The sequence below is a fragment of the Petaurus breviceps genome, unplaced genomic scaffold (genome assembly GCF_028583685.1).
Source record: "Petaurus breviceps papuanus isolate PSGF00001 unplaced genomic scaffold, PetGlider_PUasm1.0 91133, whole genome shotgun sequence".
Lineage (NCBI taxonomy): Eukaryota > Metazoa > Chordata > Mammalia > Diprotodontia > Petauridae > Petaurus > Petaurus breviceps.
Genome location: NW_027187419.1, coordinates 37,968,080 through 37,988,434, shown reverse-complemented (window position 1 = coordinate 37,988,434; position 20,355 = coordinate 37,968,080). Strand labels below are relative to the sequence as shown.

General features: G+C 39.7%; 1 protein-coding gene across 6 annotated transcripts in view; it reads right to left on the bottom strand.

Annotated features, from left to right (window-relative positions):
* Positions 1-20,355, bottom strand: part of PKNOX2 (PBX/knotted 1 homeobox 2) — a 356,188-nt gene that overhangs the window by 105,352 nt on the left and 230,481 nt on the right. For 4 of the 6 annotated variants that reach the window (XM_069080546.1, XM_069080551.1, XM_069080547.1 and 1 more), the window contains one exon: positions 8,454-8,562. The exons of the other annotated variants lie outside the window; for them this stretch is intronic. In XM_069080546.1, coding sequence (XP_068936647.1) covers positions 8,454-8,540 — 87 coding nt within the window. In that variant the 5' untranslated portion in view covers positions 8,541-8,562. The remainder of the gene's footprint in view (positions 1-8,453; positions 8,563-20,355) is intronic. 6 annotated transcript variants of the gene reach the window in all.

Here is a 20,355-nt window from a genome sequence, read left to right as displayed (position 1 = left end):
AAAAAAAAAGACCTTGAACACAATGTTTCATTTCTCTTTAAAGGGAAGAGAAAAAATAAATTTTTGTTAATTTAAAAAAAGCTAAAAAAAAAAAGGGAAGCAAACACAAAAGAAAACTGTAAACTCATAACAAGTCTAAGTAGAACCTCAGAGAAAAGAATGTTCTGGCCCCAAGGAGTAAAAGAAATCAAGAGAAACTAAATGAAATAGCTAAAGAGGAAAAAAATGGCAAGGAGAATTAATACCTTAACAGAGTGGGTGATAAAGCTTACTGAAGAACTGATCTCCTTAAAAATTAGAATGCGTCAAACAGAAAAAAAAATTACTCTGAAGCAATAAGAAATGTTAACACTGAATTACAAGATGGAAAAATTAAAAAAAGTAAAAGAAAATGGAAGGTATATAATAACAAAAACATCTAACCTGGGAAAGATGTCAAGGAGGGAGAATCTAAGACTCACCAAATTACCTGAAAATGATGACCAAAAGAACCTTGGATACTCTATTTAAAGAAATCATAAATGAAAATTACCCAGATTTCTTAGAACCAGAGGGCAAAATGAAAATTGAATCCACGAATCATCTGAATGAAACACCAAAATGGAAATTCCCAGGAATACCATAGCCAAAATCTGAAACATCCAATGAAAAGATAAAATGCTACAAGTAGCAAAAAGAAAAAGCTCAAGTACTATGGAGCTACAATCAAGATCACATAAGACTTGGTAGCTGAAAATTTGAAAAATAGAAGAGCTTGGAATATAATATCCCAAAAAGCAAAAGACAAAAGCTGAGGAAAAAGGATTATTATCTTAAGGGGAGGGGGGGTTGGAGGATAGATCTTTAATGTAATAGAGACTACCAAGCATTCCTGATGCAAAACTTGGGGCGGCTAGGTGGCACAGTGAATAGAGCACTGACCCTGGAGTCAGGAGGATCTGAGTTCAAATCTGACCTCAGACACTTAACACTTACTAGCTGTGTGACCTTTGGCAAGTCACTTAACCCCACCTGCCCTGCCTTCCCCCTCCAAAAAGCAAAAAAAAAAAAAGGACAAAACTTTAGTAGACATTTTAAAATTTATTTTAGTAGACACTTTGAAATATAAATGCAGAACTCAAGAGAAACACAGGTTACAGTAAATCAATTTTAAAAGGCTATTTAAGGACAAGTTATTTACATGTTAGAGGCGAAGAAGTAACAAATGTCTTTTCAGAACCCTAATGTCTTCAAGACATAAAATTAAAGAGTTAGGAGGCAATGTTAAGGAAGAAAGGAGGGAAAGGGGAAGGTAATTTATTATCTCATATATTTGGGGTGAATGAGACAAACAATATACACACATAGATGAAACAGTGAAAGGAATAGGTATCCCATGAACCTCATTTAAACAAAGATAGATAAAAATAACTCACACAAACACAGTTAAAAACACATACTGTGTTTCCCCGATAATAAGACACTGTCTTATTTTTTTTTTTCTTTGGACAGAAAAACACCAGAGGGCTTATTTTCAGGGGAGGGCTTATTTTAATGAACATTGACAGCAATTTGGTGATTACAAGCAAATTGTAATTACAGTGATTACAAGCAAATCACTGGGGAAGAACAGGATGACGCGAGTTTCACGGGGGGGGGGCGGGGGAGACGACGGTGCATACAGAGGGTACCGTAATGTAGCATGTAGCACAGGGGATCACCTTCACTACAGTAGCAATCTCAATAGGGCTTATTTTCGGGATAGGTCTTATTATCGGGGAAACACGGTACTTATCCTATTTGGTGTTTAAGTTAAAAATGTAAATAATATTAAAAATAAAAAATAAAAATAAACTTACATTTAAAAAAAGGAATTAATTAAATTAATTTCAATGAAAAATTTAATTTAAATTTTGATCATGGTGAATGGGAAAAGTACTGGAGAGTTACAGAAGGGAAATTATTCCCATTTTGGAAAAAGGGAAGAGAGTAGAGGCAGAAAAATGTCACTAAGGGATGGTTTGTGATTATCTAGAAAAGGAAGTATCAATAATAAAGAGGCAGCATGGCTTCAAGAACAGGTCATGCCAGAATAACCCCTTTTCCTTCTTGGACAGGGTAACTAGGTTGGTTGATAAGAGGAACTGATTTATATACAGCTTACCTAGATTTTAGTAAAGTATTTGAGAACATCTCATGTTATTTTAAATGGAGAAGTTGAAGACATGTGGGCTAGATAGTAACACTTTAAAAGTCCACAGGCCACATGTTGCCCACAACACTCCCGAGTGTGGCATGAACCAAGTTAAAATGTAGTTCCTATTTGATTTTAATGTGTTGATGTATTAATAAAAAAAGAAAAAATATAAACGTGTGGTTTTCTAAGTCAATATGTGGCCTACAGGGATCCTTATATAAGATGTAGTGGCTCCTATTTCTATTTGATTTTGACGCCACTGCTTTGAGGTAGATTCAGAACTAGTTAAAGGTTTGTACCCAAAGAAATTAATGGTTTGATGCTAACTTGCAAGGATGTCTCAAGTGGAGTCAGGGATCTGTGCTTCGCCATATACTGTCTTAACATTTTTATCATTTACTTGATCATAAACTTAAAACAAAAAGAGACTGGTTGTTAAGTCTACCCTCATAATTTTAATAAAGAAGTGAGGCCCATGGGGCAGCTAGGTGGCTCAGTGAATAGAGCATCCATCCTGGAATATGGAGGACCTGAGTTCAAATCCAACCTCAGACAACTAACACGTAATAGCTGTGTGACCTTGGGCAAGTCACTTAACTCCAATTGCCCCCTACCTTCCCCCCTCCAAAAAGACAAAAAAAATAAAGTGAGGCCCAGAGAGATTAAATAACTTTCCCAAGGTCACACAAGTACAAATGTTGGGCTATAATTCTCTGATTCAAAAACTTTAGCAGTCTTTCTAATAACTTGGAGGAAAAAAACATTGGTGATAGTCTCATTAAGTTTGCAGATGATACAAATATAGGAGGGATAGGCAATATGGTAGATGATAGAATCAAGATCCTCAAAGAAGCTGACAGGTTACAACAGGTTACTAATAAGATTAAATTCAATAGGGATATATACAAAATCTTATGCTTGGGCTGAAAAGATAAATTTCACTAGCTCAAAATGGGAGGTAGAGATGGGGGCAGGGGAATGGCTAAATCATAGTTTACTGGAAAAAGATCTGGGAGTTTTAATGGATTGATGTCATGTCAACAATGTGACATGGCAGTCAAAAAAGGACACGTGACTTCAGAGTGCATTTAGACAGGTGTAGTGTCTCAGGACTATAGGCATTATGTTTCACTTTCTCTGCCTGGTCAGAACACATATGGAATAAATTCTTTCTATTCTGGATGCCACATTTTAGGAAAGAATGTCTACAAGAAGGCAACAAGGAAGTTAAAGGGATTCCAGATCATACTATATGAAGACAGGATGAAGGAGCTATAAGTATTTTAACCTAGAAAAGAGCAGAGTTAGGAACATGATGACTGATTTAAAAGATCTGATGAATTGTCACATAGAAGAGGGATTCAATTTATTTAGTTTGACCCCACAGGCCATAATGTGGCAGAAAAGGTAGACATCTCAAAAAAGCAAGTTTAGGCTTTAATATAAGGAAAATTTCCTAAAATTTTGAACTGTCCAAATGTGGAATTCCCTGGAGAATTGTAAAGCTTTCTCTCATTTAGATGTCTCCGGGCTAGGGCCACTTTTCCAGTATACTCTTGACAAGATTCTTGTTCAGTTATGTGATACACAGTATGGGATATATATGGCATGTGAGTTCTGTTCCATTCTAATATCCTGGACTCCCTATGAGCTTGTAGATTCCTATAGGATTCATTGTCTGGTTCATTCACTGTAGCATCTAATCATATTCTGCCTAGAATTGTCATTTTACTGTTTCATGTGTGTAAAACATTTTAACTTTGGCCTTGTGAGTTCTTTTATGGCAGAGAATTAGGAGCATTTGTGGGCACAGGAAAAGCATGGCAGAGTAGAAGAAGTACTGAACTTGTAGTTAGGAGATCTGAGTTTTATTCTCATTTCTACCATTTTCTAGCTATGTAAACTTCAGGAAATAACTTAACCTTTCAGAGTCTCAATTTCATCACTTGTAAATTGGGAATAAGTTCATCCCCTGGAATTCTTCATAGGGAGTTATAAGGAAAACGCTCATCAAACCTAAAGCACTATATGAATGTGAGTTATTAAGGTAGGTTAATGAGTGAGGAAGCAAGAAAGGAGAAGAAGCCAAGGCAGAGAAAGTATTGTCTCTGGAACACTAGACTCATAGTCATAAATAAAATTATTACTTTGGGGGAGGAAACTTTATATAGAAGAAATATTTCTTTCAACAGCTTAGCCCCACATTCTTCCTTGACCCATCTTTCCTCTCCTAACCATGTTTTACCATCTGAAGAAGGGTGCCAAACAGCCATCATAGTGATTCCCAGTGCCTTTTCTTGTTTTGACCTATGGAGATCAAGTTACCCTGAGGATAATGGCTTAGGGAGAAGAAGGAATTGAGGCTCCACCCTACATAGAAGGTACCTTTTGAAAGCCTCTGAGAGAGGAGGCTGAATTCAAGGTGTACATCCTCAGTCTCCTTTCTGTTGCCAGAGGTGCAGCATCTTTCCTGAATTATAGAAGAAAATGCCAACTGGAGAAGACTGACCTGCCTCACTTATAGGACTCCATGGTAGAAAGGAGAGAAAAGAGTCAGGGAAACAAAGGAGAGATGGTAAGACTGTAAGAGGAAGGTATGGTATCCTGAGTCATACATGCATATGGACAAGGAACCACACCTCCCTTTTGTGGTTCCTTGTTTCCATATGCAATCCCAGGGATTATCTTTAAGGGAAGATCTGACCACATTACTCTTCTATTCAATAAAACTCCAATGGCTTTCTACTGACACTAAGAGAAAATATAAATTGTTTTTTTAAGTTTGTACGCTCTTTTCCAGCCAAATTGGCCTTCTGTTGTTGTTTAACACATAATATCCCATTTCTTTGCCTTTTTACTGACTGTTCCTCATACCTGGAATGCATCCCTTTCTCACCTGTGTCATAGAATCCCTCTCTTCCTTCAAGACAGCTCAAAAATTACTTTCTAGGTAAAGCATTCTTTGAAACTCCCAGCTATGAGGGTTCTCTGTCTCTCCAACTAGCTTCTATTTGATCTCTTTATTTTCATCCTATATACATCTCTGTATGTCCCTGTCATCTCTTCCATTAGAGTTCAAGTTCCTTGAGGGCAGAAATTATTTCATTTATTGTATTTATATCCCTAGTACTTAGCACAATGCCAGCTACATAGTAAGTTTATTGACTGATTTATCACATAAGCAACGAGAATTCTTTTTTTTCTACAGAAGTCATCTAGTTTATTCTATAAGTACACAGTCCAGGTTGTTGGAGATGATCACAGCATTTCAGAGCTTGAAAGGACCTTAGAAATCATATGGTCCAGTCCTCTTCTCTTATCAGGGGTGAGTTCCATGAAGAATTTCTAGGGCAAGAAGTCCATGACCTTTGTGGTAGTATCACATCTTTTACTACTAGGAAATTCAAGTTTACAGCTAAACTACATCCCTACTGTGGAGTGTCTCTTTTATTGTACCTGGTACAGATATGACCACTTATTATTTATTAATGTTTCCATGTAATAAAGTTCCATTTATAATCTTAAATATAGTGAACAAGTTCCAGAATTTTACAACTAGCTTTCCCTTACCCAAGACAAATTATTTTCATCCCTTATACTTGTTTCTCCAATTGACCAGTACATGTCTTTCCATGCCCTAGGGATAAGAACTACAATGTGCTGAAAACAGAGGCTGTTAACAAGTTTCCAGTTCAGTTCAAATTTCCTGAAACAGAAGTAGTGTAGGAAACAGAAGGTGCAGAAGACTTCAGTTAGAGAACTAGGCTGAACAAAGAGTTTCTCTTGGTCAGACTGCTACCTGACCCTGGTCAGCAGAATTATATTTGGGCAGTGGTGTGAACAAGTGACCTCTGTTATCTGGTGCTAGTTAAAGACCTAATTGACTCTCTGGGTTGCATACTTCCTGCTGGTCAGAATAAAAGTTCTACACTAATTAAGCTTGCTGAAGCCTACATCCTGATACTGGAAGTATCCAGTATGGATTATCTTTTTGCAGGGTCTTTCTTGGGGCTTCCTCCTGATTCTGGAAATGTGAGCCTATCCCCTTCAATAAAGTTCCTTTATACCTCAATGTATTTCTGGATACCTTGGTGCACCCACACAATTTGAACCAAGGTACATAAGCAAAGAATAATGTCTATGCACAGGGCCAATGATCTGTTTCTCTCAGCAACCACTTGGAACAAGGTCAATATGATATCTCCTTTTATCAGGTTAAGGACATTGAAGGAAAGGGGTGGAACTCACAAAAAAGCTAAACAGAGTTGAAACTTTATAAGATACTCACAACACACTTTAATTAAGCCCCTCCTATTTGAACAGTGCTGTCCAAGGTGCTGGGAAAATACAAAATTCAATGAAGACATGGTCCCTACCATTATGAAGCTTAAAATCTAGTTGAGAATAAGACAGAAGTACAGATAATTTCAATACATAACATTCTGTGAAAAGTATCTTAGGGAGATTCACACAATGACTAACACTGATTCCAGAGGACGTGTAATTAAATATTCTGCCTTGCTCTTCATAAAGACATGATGGAGACAAGAGTGCAGACTGAGACATTTTGGGAGGACATGGTCATTTTGGGAATTTATTTTACTTGCCTATATACATTTGTAATACTGGCAGTATTTTTCTTGTTTTCTCAATGCAGGTAGGGAGGAAGGAAGAGAGGGGAGATCTTCATTTGAAAATAAAATTTAATTGTAAAATAAAAACAAAAAAAGTATGTTAAAGGGAGGAAAAACAAAATGCTAGGTGATATATGTGGAGAGTCAGTCTCTGATAAATAAAAGAGGAGTATGAGCTGGGGGGAAAAAACAGTCCCCAGAGTACATGTACCTTGAATACTTTTTTGTTGTTGTTGTATATGATATTTTGTTGTAAACAATGGATGACTGCATAAATAGAAAGATGGTGGTGCCATTAGCAAAAATATGGAAGTCAGGAAGAAGAGCGGGGTTGAAGTTACTTGGGAGTGGAAGACATGATGATGAATTAGTTCTAGACATGATAAGGTTGAGATACTAATTGAATATTATGGTAGAGACAGAAATGTGGGTCTGGAGTTAAGAAGAGGTGATGACTAAGCTAAGAAGAAGAGATGGACTTGTTAAACAATAAGGTGGAGAACAAACAGCATTGCAAAGCAGTTTGACTGAGTGGAGCAATCCAGAGTTGATAGCTTTCTAACGGGGGGATTTTTTAACCTGGGGCCTCATAACCTTTTTTTTTTTTTTAACATATTTGGATAACTGTATTTCAATAATTGGTTTCCTTTACAATCCTACATATCTTATGCATCTGAAAACATTATTCTGAGGAAGTCCCCAGCTTCAATCAGAATGACAAAGGGGTCCCTGATGGGACAAGGTAAAAAACCCCTGCTCTAACTAACAACACCTATCTTCAGAACAGGACAAAGACAGCTTCTGTAACTGTGCTGGGTACTTAACATTGCTTGTTTCTATGTAACTCATCATTTGATCAGTATTCACAAATGTACTGTAAATTTTGTTGCATTTAAGTCTTGCTCCTTAATTCCTTCCTGTTTAGGAGAGAATATAGAACCAATATAAGACAGCAGGACTATCTCTAGAGACTACTGCCCCCAGGAAGGAGTTCCTGAATCCTTAGGTGGTAGCCATAGAAACAATAGGAAAAGAAAGCAAGTGAGAGCTTGTTATATCATCACATGTGATCCTTGTCCCCAGGAAGCTTACTGTATGGAACAACACAGTAAGAAGGCTACCCAATCCAGATGATAATGACTGATATACTACTTTGAAGCTTACAAACTCTTTTGTTCAAGATTCTCTTGAAAACTCTGTCAGTAGATATTAAGGTTATAATTATACGCATATTACAGATGAGAAAAGAGAGGCTCTCAAGGAGTGACTTGCCCATGGTTGCACAATTAATAAATATCCAAGACTGGATTTTAACCTAAGTGTTCTTGATTCAAAATCATTCCAAGTTATCTACAATATAGGGAGGTGGGAGTGGGAAATATCAATGGAAAAAATGCCAAGAGTTAATAGCTGAAAGACAGTTGGTTCTGCTTAACCTTGACACTGTGACTTTGGCCTCGGTCTTACACTAAGTGTTCTAGCTAAGAGGGTTGCTTCTGCTGTCACTGTCAGGAGGTCTCACTTTTTAGGTTCTAGGTTACTATATTCCTTTTACCTGTTTATTACTTAGTGGCAGAAACACCAGCCAATGCTTAGCTCTAGTAGGACAAAGATGGGTAGAGGGGCAGGGGCTGCACACTCACCTGCGGGGTGTCCTGGTAAGGTGGCGGGGGGACATTCTGCGTGGCCATCATTGTCAGAGCTGGGGCTGGGGAGGCATGTTGCATCATGGGATTGATTCACATCGAGGACCTGTGGGTGGGAGAAATGGGCCACACCATTAACAACACCAAGCACTTGGCGATCCCCCAGAGCCCAAGAAGCCATTTTTCAAGGCTGGCCAGCAGTGGCTGGAGGCCCTTCATGGAAGGAGCAGTAGCTCTGTGTGTGTGTAAATAGGAATGGGGGGTGGAGGGTGGGGTAAAGGAGGATTGCTATGCAATTTCGACATGAAATAAACAATATTCAAATCATATGCAAAGCAGCTGCACATTAGTAGCAATGCTTTGTTCATCAGCATTTCTGGCCTTGTGGGTGGGTGAGGGGACAGACTGCAGCCTGGCTGATGGGAGTATTGAAAAATGGGGGATGGGAGATTCTGGGCATCACCCCAGGCCTCCAGTGATATCGATCCCTGCCAAGCTCACAGCCCCTTCCCCAATTACTCTCCAAGGGGAGGCTAGGTCATGTCCTGGAAGGAAGAATTCACTCACATAGTTTTTTAGTTATCTCTTTCCTGGAATCCCATGACTCAGATTCTCTTACTCCTCTGGGCCCCTCAGATATTTAAGTACATTTGATTAACACCCTGGTGAAGAAGGGCAAAGAAACAGGTCCCTACTGCTATTCAATGACTATCTTGGGGTGAGACAGAGCAACTATAAAAATAATAACAATTATATTGATGTAGCCCACTTATTCTAAAGTGTTCAGTATAGTAGAAAGACAGCTGGAACAAGAACCAGGCAACCTGGGTTGGGTCCCAGTCCCAACTCTGCCATTGATGGTGTATATGATATTAGGAAGGTCACTCTACATCTGTCTTTTTATCCCCCAAACCCTGTGAGGTAGGCAATACAAGTATTATTATCCCCATTTTACAGATGAAGAGACTAGGGTGAATGTCCAACTTCCCAAGTACGTGGGAAGAAAAGGGAAAGGTGTACCTCACCTTAGGGAGAGAATATGGAAAAGAGAGACAGACAGAGAGAGACTATGCAAGGCACAACTCTCCAGGTTCATTATTGTTTTGTGTATATTTCTGAATATATGTGTATATAAGAGTGTTTGCATGTATTTGTACAAAAACATATATGTGTGCTTAGCTAGTAATTCAAGTCTGTGGTGAGTAAGTTGCACCCAGGGAGCCCCTGTAAGTAAAGCCAGCCTGGCAGTGCCACCCAAGGAAATAGAATGCTGGCCATAGCAGATGCCCTGAAATATTTAGAACTGGAAACCACGGGGGTGGCTATACAGCTTGACTGTCCATGGGGTGTGGGGATACCTAACCTCTCAGGGTCTTAGTTTGCTCAGCTGTAAAAACAAGTAAATAAAAAAATAAGGAGATTCTAGTAGGTGATCTCAAAGATTCTGTCTAGCTTGTGATCTATAATCTATGAACCACAGTGTAGAGCTACACTGGCCAATTTACCCACCATTCTTTGTTTCATTCCTCATTAACAAAGTACAGTACTGAACTCTCCCTTCTCCCATACCAGATGGAAATCCTGTCCTTACCCTCTTTCATTTTTCCTAGACAAACTGAGGTGCTTTGACTATACCCTCCTCCCCAAGTACTTCCACATGTTTACCAAACTGTGAAGGGAAAGTGAGGCATGAACTTGTAATGTAGATTTATACCCTTAATGAAACAGAAGGGGAAAAATTCTCATGGAAGAAAATGGGGCATTTATATATTGGCCTACAGGAAAACATACATATTTTGTGCTTTTTTCAGGAAGAAAAGGGGAACATTAGTAACCTGAGCTTCTAAATGATTCTGCTGCCAGATACCCTGCAGTATGTACCCAGCCTGCTTTGGGAAATGTATCCCACTACAGTTCCAAGAATGGGAAAGAGTTAAGAAGTAGAATTGAATAGTTATTTCATTGAAGACCTATTGCTTGGGAAATAAAATGTTGGACAAGCTTGTCTCTGGTCTTAAGCTGCTTTGAGAGGTCTAGTGTCCAGAAATAAAAAAAAAATTATAGATGTGCCATGTTCTGCCATGTTTCACCTAATCTGGAGTTCTAACAGACATCTATGGATGATGGAGAATCAACATTGATAAGCTGGAGGTTCAAGAAGGCAACTGGGAAAATGAAGGACTTTGTGATGGAAGGTTCATGCTTATGAGCATTAGTTGAAGGAAACGTGGTTGTTTGGCATAGAGAACAAAAGACTTCAGAGGAACATGATAACTGTGCTCAGGCATATGAAGGGCTGTGATAGGAAAAAGGGATTAGATTTATTCAAATTGGCCCTAGAAGGCAGAACTGGAAGGAATTTTCAGGTGATGAAAAGAAACAAACTGAGGCTTGATATAAAGAAAACCTGTCTAACAACCAGAGCCATCGAAAACTGGAATAAGCCACCTCTGAAAGTAGTGTGTTCTCTCTCCCAGGATACCTACAAGTAAAGACTGGATGACTATTGATAGGGTATATTGTAGAGTGAATTTTTTGTCAGATATAGGTTAGACTATACCCTGTGAGGCAGGCAATACAAGTATTATTATCCCCATTTTACAGATGAAGAGCCTGGGGTGAATGTCCAACTTCCCAAGTACGTAGGAAGAAAAGGGGAAGGTGTACCTCACCTTGGGGAGAGAATATGGAAAAGACAGACAGAAAGACAGAGACAGACAGGGGGCCCTTGACATCACTTTCAACTTTGAAATTCTGTAACTTGGAGATATACTTTCTATAAAACGAAGGGGTTTTACTAGATGAGTTCTAAGGCTCCTATGATCCTACTGTGCACATATGGCATGAAGTTTATATGGTCTATGTTAACCCTTCCTTCATTTCCCACAGAGTCTTCTAGATCTACATTTTTGATGGTTCAAAGAATACTCTAGAACTAGAGCAAAAATGTCCAAGAGTCTATCCCCTGTTAGATGGGCTATGGAAAGGTAGACCCACTTGATATACTATTATTGATGGAGCAGTGAATTGGTCTTAACCATTCTGGAAGGAAATTTGGAATTATTCCTAAAAGTGACTAATTTTTTTAAAGGGACCATGTCCAGAGATCCTACTGCTAGGCACATACTCCAAGTAGATAAAAAAATTGAGGTACCATACACAAAATATTCATAGCAGCACCTTTTGTTTTTTAAAGTATCAAAGCACTAGAAAGAAAATAGATACCCACAAAATTGGGAATAGCTAAACAAACTGAAGCACATTAATGTGGTATAATATTACTGTGCCATAAAAATTATAAATATGAAAAATTCAGAAAAGCACAGAAAGACTTATATGAACTTGTGTAAAGCGAATTAAGCAGATCTAGGAAAACGATATGCAAAATGACTAGAAAAATACAAATAGAAATATACAAAACTGAATACTGTGTAATAGCCTTCCCCCTTTTGTAGAAGATGGGGGGGTTGGGGGTGGCTAGGTGGTGCAGTGAATAAAGCACCTGCCCTAGAGTCAGGAAGACCTGAGTTCAAATCAGGCCTCAGACACTCAACACTAGCCATCTGCCCTTGGGCAAGTCACTCAACCCCAATTGCCCTGCCTTCCCCCTCCAAAAAGTTGAAGAAGAAGGGGGAGAAGGATTTATGAATGTGGAAATTTGCATATACTATCAGTCTCAGTTGATGTTTTGATTAGTTACAATAGACTATCTTTTTTGCCCCTTCTTTTTTATTCTTTGTTAGAAAAGATTGCTCTCTGGTGATGCATTATAGGGGAGATTGATGTATTTGGAAATGAAGACCAAAACCAAAAGATTTCACTTTAGTATGTTTTTTAATAATAGCTAGCATTTATATAGTGTTAAGGTTTGCAAAGTGTTTTACAGATATTGTCTTTTTACTCTCAGAAGGTGCTATTAATAAACTTATTTTACAGATGAGAGAACTGAGTCAGAGAGTTTAAGTGACTTGACATGGGGCATAGCTAATAACTATCTGAGGCCAGACTTGAACTCAGATCTCCCTGGCTCCAGGTCTAGTGTTCCATTTACTGGGCCATGTTTTACAGTGCCTTTGAAAAAGAGTTGGCTCCTTGTGCTTACCATAAGCCTACATACCAAGTAAGTCTCAGGAAAATCAAGGATCAAGAGATAAGAATGGGAGTATAGAGGAGATTGTTGATATTGGTATTTTAAATCCATTGCCTCATTTCATTCAGTCCTTTAAGGCCAGAAGTAAGCGCTTAGTTTGTGTGAATAGTGATGGGTAGGAGTTCTGCATAAGGACAGAGGACAAGAGCAAAAAGGGATGGAGTTCCCCTGACAGGAGGGAATCAAGTTAGACATCAGAAAGAACTCCCTAAGAGTGAGGTTGATTGGGAGACATTGAAATGGGTGTACAATTTTTCTTCCCTAAAAATAATAAAAATAATGTAGATAAATAACCTGAAAGAATTAGTTAAGATATATTATTCATTGAAGTAAGGGAGGAAGGAAAGGTGACCTTTGGCTGAACCAGTATATGCTTTTGCCACCGAGACAGCCAGTCCTGGGTAGGCACTAAGGAACGAAACTATAGTACCAGTAGTTACCAGAAGAGGGAGTATGGGCCATAGTCCCTGGGGTTAGAAGTATTTACATTAACAGATTAATTTCACCCCAGAAAAGGATAGCTAAGATCCCTTTCACCAAATCTCAGGTTTCAGGCTTGGGGTAGGAATTAACTGGACAATAATTAAGAAAGAATCTAGGTACATACAGAATGATTTTATAGAGCAGGGATTCTAACCCAGGGTCCCTGTGACCTTATTTATTTTTAATATTCTGATAACTGCATTTCACTATAACTGGTTTCATTTGTAATACTATATATTTTATTTTATGCATTTACAGACATTATTTTGAGAAGGGGGCCTGTGGCTGTACCAGCCTGCCAAAGGGGTCCATGACACACACAAAAAAGGTTAAAAAAACCTCTGGTACAGAGCTTGGTAGTAGCAGAACAAGAAGAAACATACTGTAGTGAGAAGGAATTAAGTCAGATACAAAAGTCTATTCTCTGACTTCCAAATGGTTTTTGCTTTTGTATTAATGTTTTATTGATACTTTTCCTTTTTCACAACACAATCACTTATCAGTAACTCCCAAAGGACTCTTCCTTCCAGTTACAACAAAATTAAGCAAAGCTGACAGTCTCTACCTTGCCTGAAAAAGTCTACAACATGCTGAGCCTTTAGTCCCTTATGTTTCTACCAAGAGGGAAGCAAGACTTCTAACTGTTTTCCATTCATTCCAGATAATGAAGAGATGTCTAAAAGAGTGGCTGATATTTTGAAAACTATGATGAGTTGAGCAGTACTGCCTGCAGATGACTGGTGGTTGTGGTAATGGACTAGATAAACCTCAGAAAACAATGCCACCCACATTGCCAAACCATGTCCAGATCAGGCTAGGAACTTGTACTTTGTGCCTGCCCTCTAGGTAGTAAGTGGAACTTTTGCCCCTTAGAACTCTGCTCAAGTGTCCTGACCATAACAGTTTATCAATGCACTCTTGATAGAGATGTGCTTTGTTAGTTCCAAATTGCTTTCCTGAATGATTATGTCCCAAAAGTCACTCAACTGCATATCCTTCGATCCAACAAAACTACTAAGTAAAACCGTACTCCAAAGAGATCAATGAAAGAGGGAAAAAGGTCCATATGTGTAAAAATATTTGTAGTAGCAAAGAATAGGAAACTAAAGTGGTATCCATTAACTAGGAGATTGGCTGGACATAATGGAATTCTACTACACTAAAAGAAATGACAAAAAGGGATAGCTCTCCTTGAAACCAGGGAAGACATGCATGAACTGATGCAGAATGAAGTGAGCAGAACCAAAAATGATAATGCTATAAAGAAAAACAACTTTGAAAGACTTAAGTACTTCGATCAATGCAAAGAACAAACACTATTTCAGAAGATAGATGATGGAGGTATGCTATCACTTCCTGATGGAGAGGGAATGGACTCCAAATCCAGAATAAGATATATATTTTCAAATAAAATCAGTAAGAAATTTGTTTTATTAAATTGTAAAATATTTGTTAAATATGTATATTTACTTCATGAGTTTTCTTTTCCTTTTCTTTTTTTTTTCCTTCCCATTTGTGCTAGAGAAAGTTAAGTATAAGGTAGCCCCAGAAGAAAAAAGGATTACTGAAAAACTAAAAAGAAGAGGTCAAAAAAGAATGATAAACAAGCAGGATAGCTTTGAAAGGTCCTTACTGAATTTATTCTATATATATTTTTTAAAAGGCTGTGCATAATAGAAATTCATAGCTTCACATACAAATTTTTTTGTTCTACTATGTATAATTTACATAGTAGAACAGTAGCACCTTTTTTGATGTTTATTAAGGTCAAAATAAAAAAATAAATTAGAAAAAGTTTACTAGTCTATCCTGGGAAGATATATGGACTCCATGCTGTCCATAGACTTCCCTCCCCACCCCCAAGTTATGTTTACCAGATACTAAAAGGGCAGCAGGCAAATCTATAAATGAAAGACATGAGAGAAACAATTTAGCATAACGTAAAATATACATGTATTAAAGGATTGTGGATATTTTACCATACTTTATTTCAAAATATCTATGATTTATTCAGCAAAGGTGTTTGCTTCACTAAGAAATCAAAAACCTAGATACCCGTTGTGGGTCACCTAATAACCAACCTTGGATGATGATCTCTGAATTCACTCATACTGAATGTCAGACAATACATATATAGTCCATCAACAGACTGTAATTAATGTCTTTTTAGATTAATAGGACCTGCCAAAGCTTGTGCTGTCTTCACAAACCCAAGGCCACCTCTACTCCATGACTCATCAGAGTCATAAGCTAAAGGTGAAAGGGTGAAATCTATTCATTTTCCAGATGAGGAAACTGAGGCCCAGGAATTCAAGGGACTGACCCAAGGTCATATAGTAAAAGGATTTGAACCTAGATGCTCAGACTTCAGAGCCAGTACCCTTTCTACTGTATCATGGGATTTGTTAGAAGTTATATTAAAAATGAAAAGTGACTTTTTTTTAAATGCTGAATATACCAATGATAAACTCTAACTATAATTTCTACAAAGAAATAATTTTTTTCTCAATGATACATTAGACATCCTGATGATCAAGAGGTAAGGGTAGAGGAAGAGGATACTCCTCTTGGTAGCATAATTTGGGCAATCCAGAGACCTCATTCTTTCTCCTTCCCTCCATCTCTCTGTCTCTGTCTCTGTCTCTCTCCCCTCCCCTCCCCTCCCCTCCTCTCTCCCCCAACTACTTCTCTACAGCCCTAGTCAGCCAGGTCCATAGCACACAGCTAGATGCACATGCACATATGCACTGACAAACAGGGTCCAGAGAAATAACAAGCTTGTTAGGAGAAGAGCTCATTAGGACTTGTTGACATGAAACCCATTAGGCCAATTAACATTCCATTAACAGCTTAGGGCACCAAGGGGTTAATGCTGTCCAGCAGTAATTGGGCCAGGGTGTTGGGGTTGGGGGCTTTGGGCTCAAGGATGAGAAACAAAGTCTAATTGGGAGCTCTCCAGCCAGCTGGCCATGCCAGCCTGCAATTCTCCTGTTATACCCTGATCCCCAGTGCGACTCAATCTAAGCAGTACTCTGTGCTTGAAGGGAGGGATTGGGGTAGGAAACAACTCTTTTTCTGTTCCCCAACTACTCACCTAAGTTTAAGGAAACTGATGCTGGGGAGGCCTGAAGCAAGAAAGTGCTCTGATCCTGACAGAGCACTTCTCTACCAGATTTATTCTCTTCCCTAGGTTGTCGGTGGCTTTCTGGGGTCCAGAGTCTCTGATCAAGAGTGGGTAACTCCTTGGAGAGATTAAATCTGCCAGGCCATAGAGCCTCATCCATCTGATCATAGCAAGAATGTAGTCCCAGAGGACTAGGGAAAGGAACCAGGATTGGGACTCTTCCCTATAGTAGGTTGAGAGTTGATGCCCCATGCTCGGGACTTATCAACCTTAAGAAACCTCTCTCCAACTCCATAATTCAAGGCTTGAAAGAAGTCATATAATCCCACTTTTGACGGAAATTTCATGACCCTTATAATCTGTCTAGGTCACTGGAAACTTTGTGACCCTCACACTCTGGCTCTCCAAGAGGAGAAATTAGAAGAAATCCTCATGGGGTTTGACTATGTGAACATCAACTGGGAAGGATAGAGGGATGAATAGCACAGACAGTGAGAGAAAGAGGGTAAGAAAGACAAATATGTCTGTTCATAGCCTACATTTTTACATGCTTTACAGTTGCAAAACACCTTCCTATTCATGATCTGACTTGATATCCTCATGAGAATGCTGCTGATGTAGGGCAGAGATTACCTTTATCATACAGGGGAGGAAAACAAGGCTCAGAGAATTTATGGGACTTGTTCAAGATACCAAGGCTAGTAAGTGGAGGAACTGGGTCTGAAACCCACATCTGACTTGTAACTGGAGGAAGAAAAGGAGAAGAAAAAGAAAATGGGGAGAGAAAAGAAGAGACAGAGACAGAGAAACAGGTCACAGGGGCAGGCTTGGGGACAAAAAGACTCAAGACAGAGACAATAAAAGGGAGACAGGGATAAAACATGCACAAAACCAGAGGAACAGAAAACCGTCAATGGACAAGTTTTCACTGGCTAACACAACATTTCTCCTGTTTCTCCTGCCTTTGATCTAGACCATGGAACAAACGGATAACGTCACTCTCCCTCTCTGGGCCTCAGTTTCCTTACACGTAAAATGATATTGGTAGAATAGATCAAATATAAAGTCCACCCTAGTTGGAAGACTCGATGACTAGAGCCTGGTATATTTTTAAGGAGAGAATAGGGAAGCTTCATTCTCAAATCCAGAAGCTCTGAGCTCCTCCTCCCCCACAGTGAGAGGGTGGGAGTGGGAAAGAAGGGAAGAGAGGAAGAGTCAGGTGACTTTCTTTAGAGCGGGCCCACCTCCCCACCCAGATGCCCTCTAACTCCCTAGCTATGGCCCTCCCCCCTACAGGGGCAAGCTCTGAAGTCTAGACAGATTCATGGGGGGTTGAAATAATACAGAAAACTCAGCTGGAGAGCAACTGCCCTCCCCCCAGCACTAGTAACCTGGCTGGCTTCAACTTTTCCCTCTGGAGCAGCTGTCTCAACCTTGGTGCAATCCCATTTATTTTCCATCAGTGGAGAATGCCAAGCCAAATTGATACTTTGTCTCCCGACGCCTCCCTTCCAGCCCGACACCAGCAGGTGGCACCACAGAGCCCTGTTTTAATTGCATTATATAATATAACCTGTTTACTAAATCTTGTAATCAGTCGCCTCAGGATTTACAGCTTCTGATGTGTATGGAGAATTGGACTTCAAGTCAAATATAAAAACAAATAAAAATGAGAGGCAGCTGTTGCTGATAGTGTGATATTCATTTTTTGGAAACAAATTCACCCTAGTGCTATAAATTATGCCTAGAAAAAAGTGTTGTTGGTGGGAAGGAGTTGGCTAGGTCTCCACTGCTGGCAAGTTAGAGCGATGAATCTTGAAATAACGGTGTCAACCTGTCACTGATTTCATGTGACTCTGTGGATTTATCTAAAGAAATGCGGGTGCGTGCGCACGCACACACACACTCTCTCTCTCTCTCTCTCTCTCTCTCTCTCACACACACACACACACACACACACACACACACACACACACACACAGCTCTGCTACAAAACCAGCAATGCTGAGAATCAAGTAGACTGAAGAGCTGAGTTTGGTGCAACTTTAAAGGTTCACTGAGACTCAACAAATGGGGACACTGCGGGACTTCAGGGAAGGAAAGGAGAGGAATAAGCATTTATATAGTGCCAAATATGTGTCATGCGCCGTGCAAAGAAAATTTCTAAACAAATATGATCTCATTTGATACAACCCCAACAAGGCTTGTGCATTTATCGCCCCATCTTATAGCTGAGGAAACTGAGGCTGAGGTTAAGTGACTTGCCCAGGGCCACACAAAAGGTGTGCCATTGGTTAAAGGGCACATAGGAGCCTGTGGCACGGATGGACACTGAGATAAATCCCTTAGAATTGGGTGAATTTTAGAGTATGAATAAAGATATATTCCCATAGGTCAACTAACTAAAAAATTTTTTTAAGAAAAACCACACACCCTGAGGTGAAAGTTAAGGACACAGATTTCTCAGTAGAATAGAAACAACACTACATCTAGAGTAGGGATCCCTTGATCTAGAGCTCTAAGGGATAGTATAGATCAGAGACTCTGATCTCCTTATTTTACAAAAGTAAACAGGATCCATAGGGTAAGTGATTTGCTCAAGGTCACACAGCAATAAATAGCAGAGCCAGGATCCAAAACAAGCTCCAAATCCAATGATCTTTCCAGTAAAACCATGTTGCCAGTCACCTGGTTTCACATTTGGGGCTGGTTCTGCTGCTTTATAGCTATATGACCTTGGACCAGTCATTTTCCTTTTCTGACAGTTACATTAAGTGTAAAATGAGGGAGGGAAGTTTATTTTAGACAATTTTTAAGGTCCCTTCTAATACTAACTCCTATGATCCTATTACAAGGTAAGCCTGGTCCATTCCCACCCTGCCTCCCATCCTCCCCAACCCTACTCAGGACCTAGAGAAAGCTTCATGTATTACAGGGGAGGGGAACTAAGGAATGGAAGTCCTCCAGCCCAAGATCAGAGATAGTAACAGTGGCAGCCCCTTTCTGGCACCTGGAGCAGTAGAAATCCTGAAAATTGAGCCTGAGCAGATTTTCAGTGGGGCTCTAGGGAACAGGGAGTCAGGAGCTCAGGAGCAATGGAAATGGAAGCAGCATCTGCAGCATCTGCATTTAGACCTCTGATCCCTTCCCTGTCCACTGTATGCTTTGGAAGTTGGTAAGTCAATGGAGACAGCAAAGTGTCTTGATTATACTCCTAGGCCTGTCACAACTTAATGGTTTCATTAACTGACTGGGCTTAGCAAGCATTCAGTTTGGCAGAAAGCATCCCAGTGATCCCTGAAGGCTGAATCTTCCAAGGTAGATGACCTCTCCTACAGCCAATCAATATCGATCAATCAAAATTTATTAAGAACCTACTGTGTTCCAGGCACTGTGCTAAGCCCTCTGGTTTTACAAAAAGAGGCAAAAGACAGTCCCTGAAGTCCTCAATTGCCCAACCTTACAAGAAAGGTCCTTTGATCCTAGGAGCAGGACTTTGCCTGGTGTGCCTCCCTCCTTCAGTCTATTCTTCATAACCTTCCTTGTACCCTGGGTCCCCAAGTAGAGATTGTCAGGTAACTGCAGACTCTAAGCCCAGGTAATTAATCTATAAGCATAAATAATTACGACATGTCCCAGGCACTACATGTGCTAGATGGTGGGGATACAAAAACAAAAGGGAGACAATCTTGGTCATCAATGTACTTACTAGAACAAAGAGGCAAGAGCAGGCCTGGTTACATAGGACCCTTGGGCTCTTCCAGTTGCCCCTCAGTTCTCACTCTGGTTGCCCTTCATCTTGTGGGCAGCTTCTTAGAGAAGTGCTACCAAGCTGTTCCCTGTGATCATCCTGCCTGGGCTCTGGTCAGAGAAGAGACAAGCTTAAACTCCTGTTAAAAATCTTCTATTTTGTCTTCCCTTGAAGACATTAATCTCTCCCTCCTTCTTTCTGAACCAGGCTCCCCATTCCTTGAAAGAGGAATGGGAGGTGGACAAAAGTATGACCCTAAAGAGAAACTGGGAGAAACATTAAGGAGTCTGAATATTTCCGTCCTGGGGGCTTCCACCTCTTCATTTCCCTGTACTCATCCTTTCTCCCACCATCCCCAACCAATTTTCTTTTTTGCCCTGTGGACAGAACA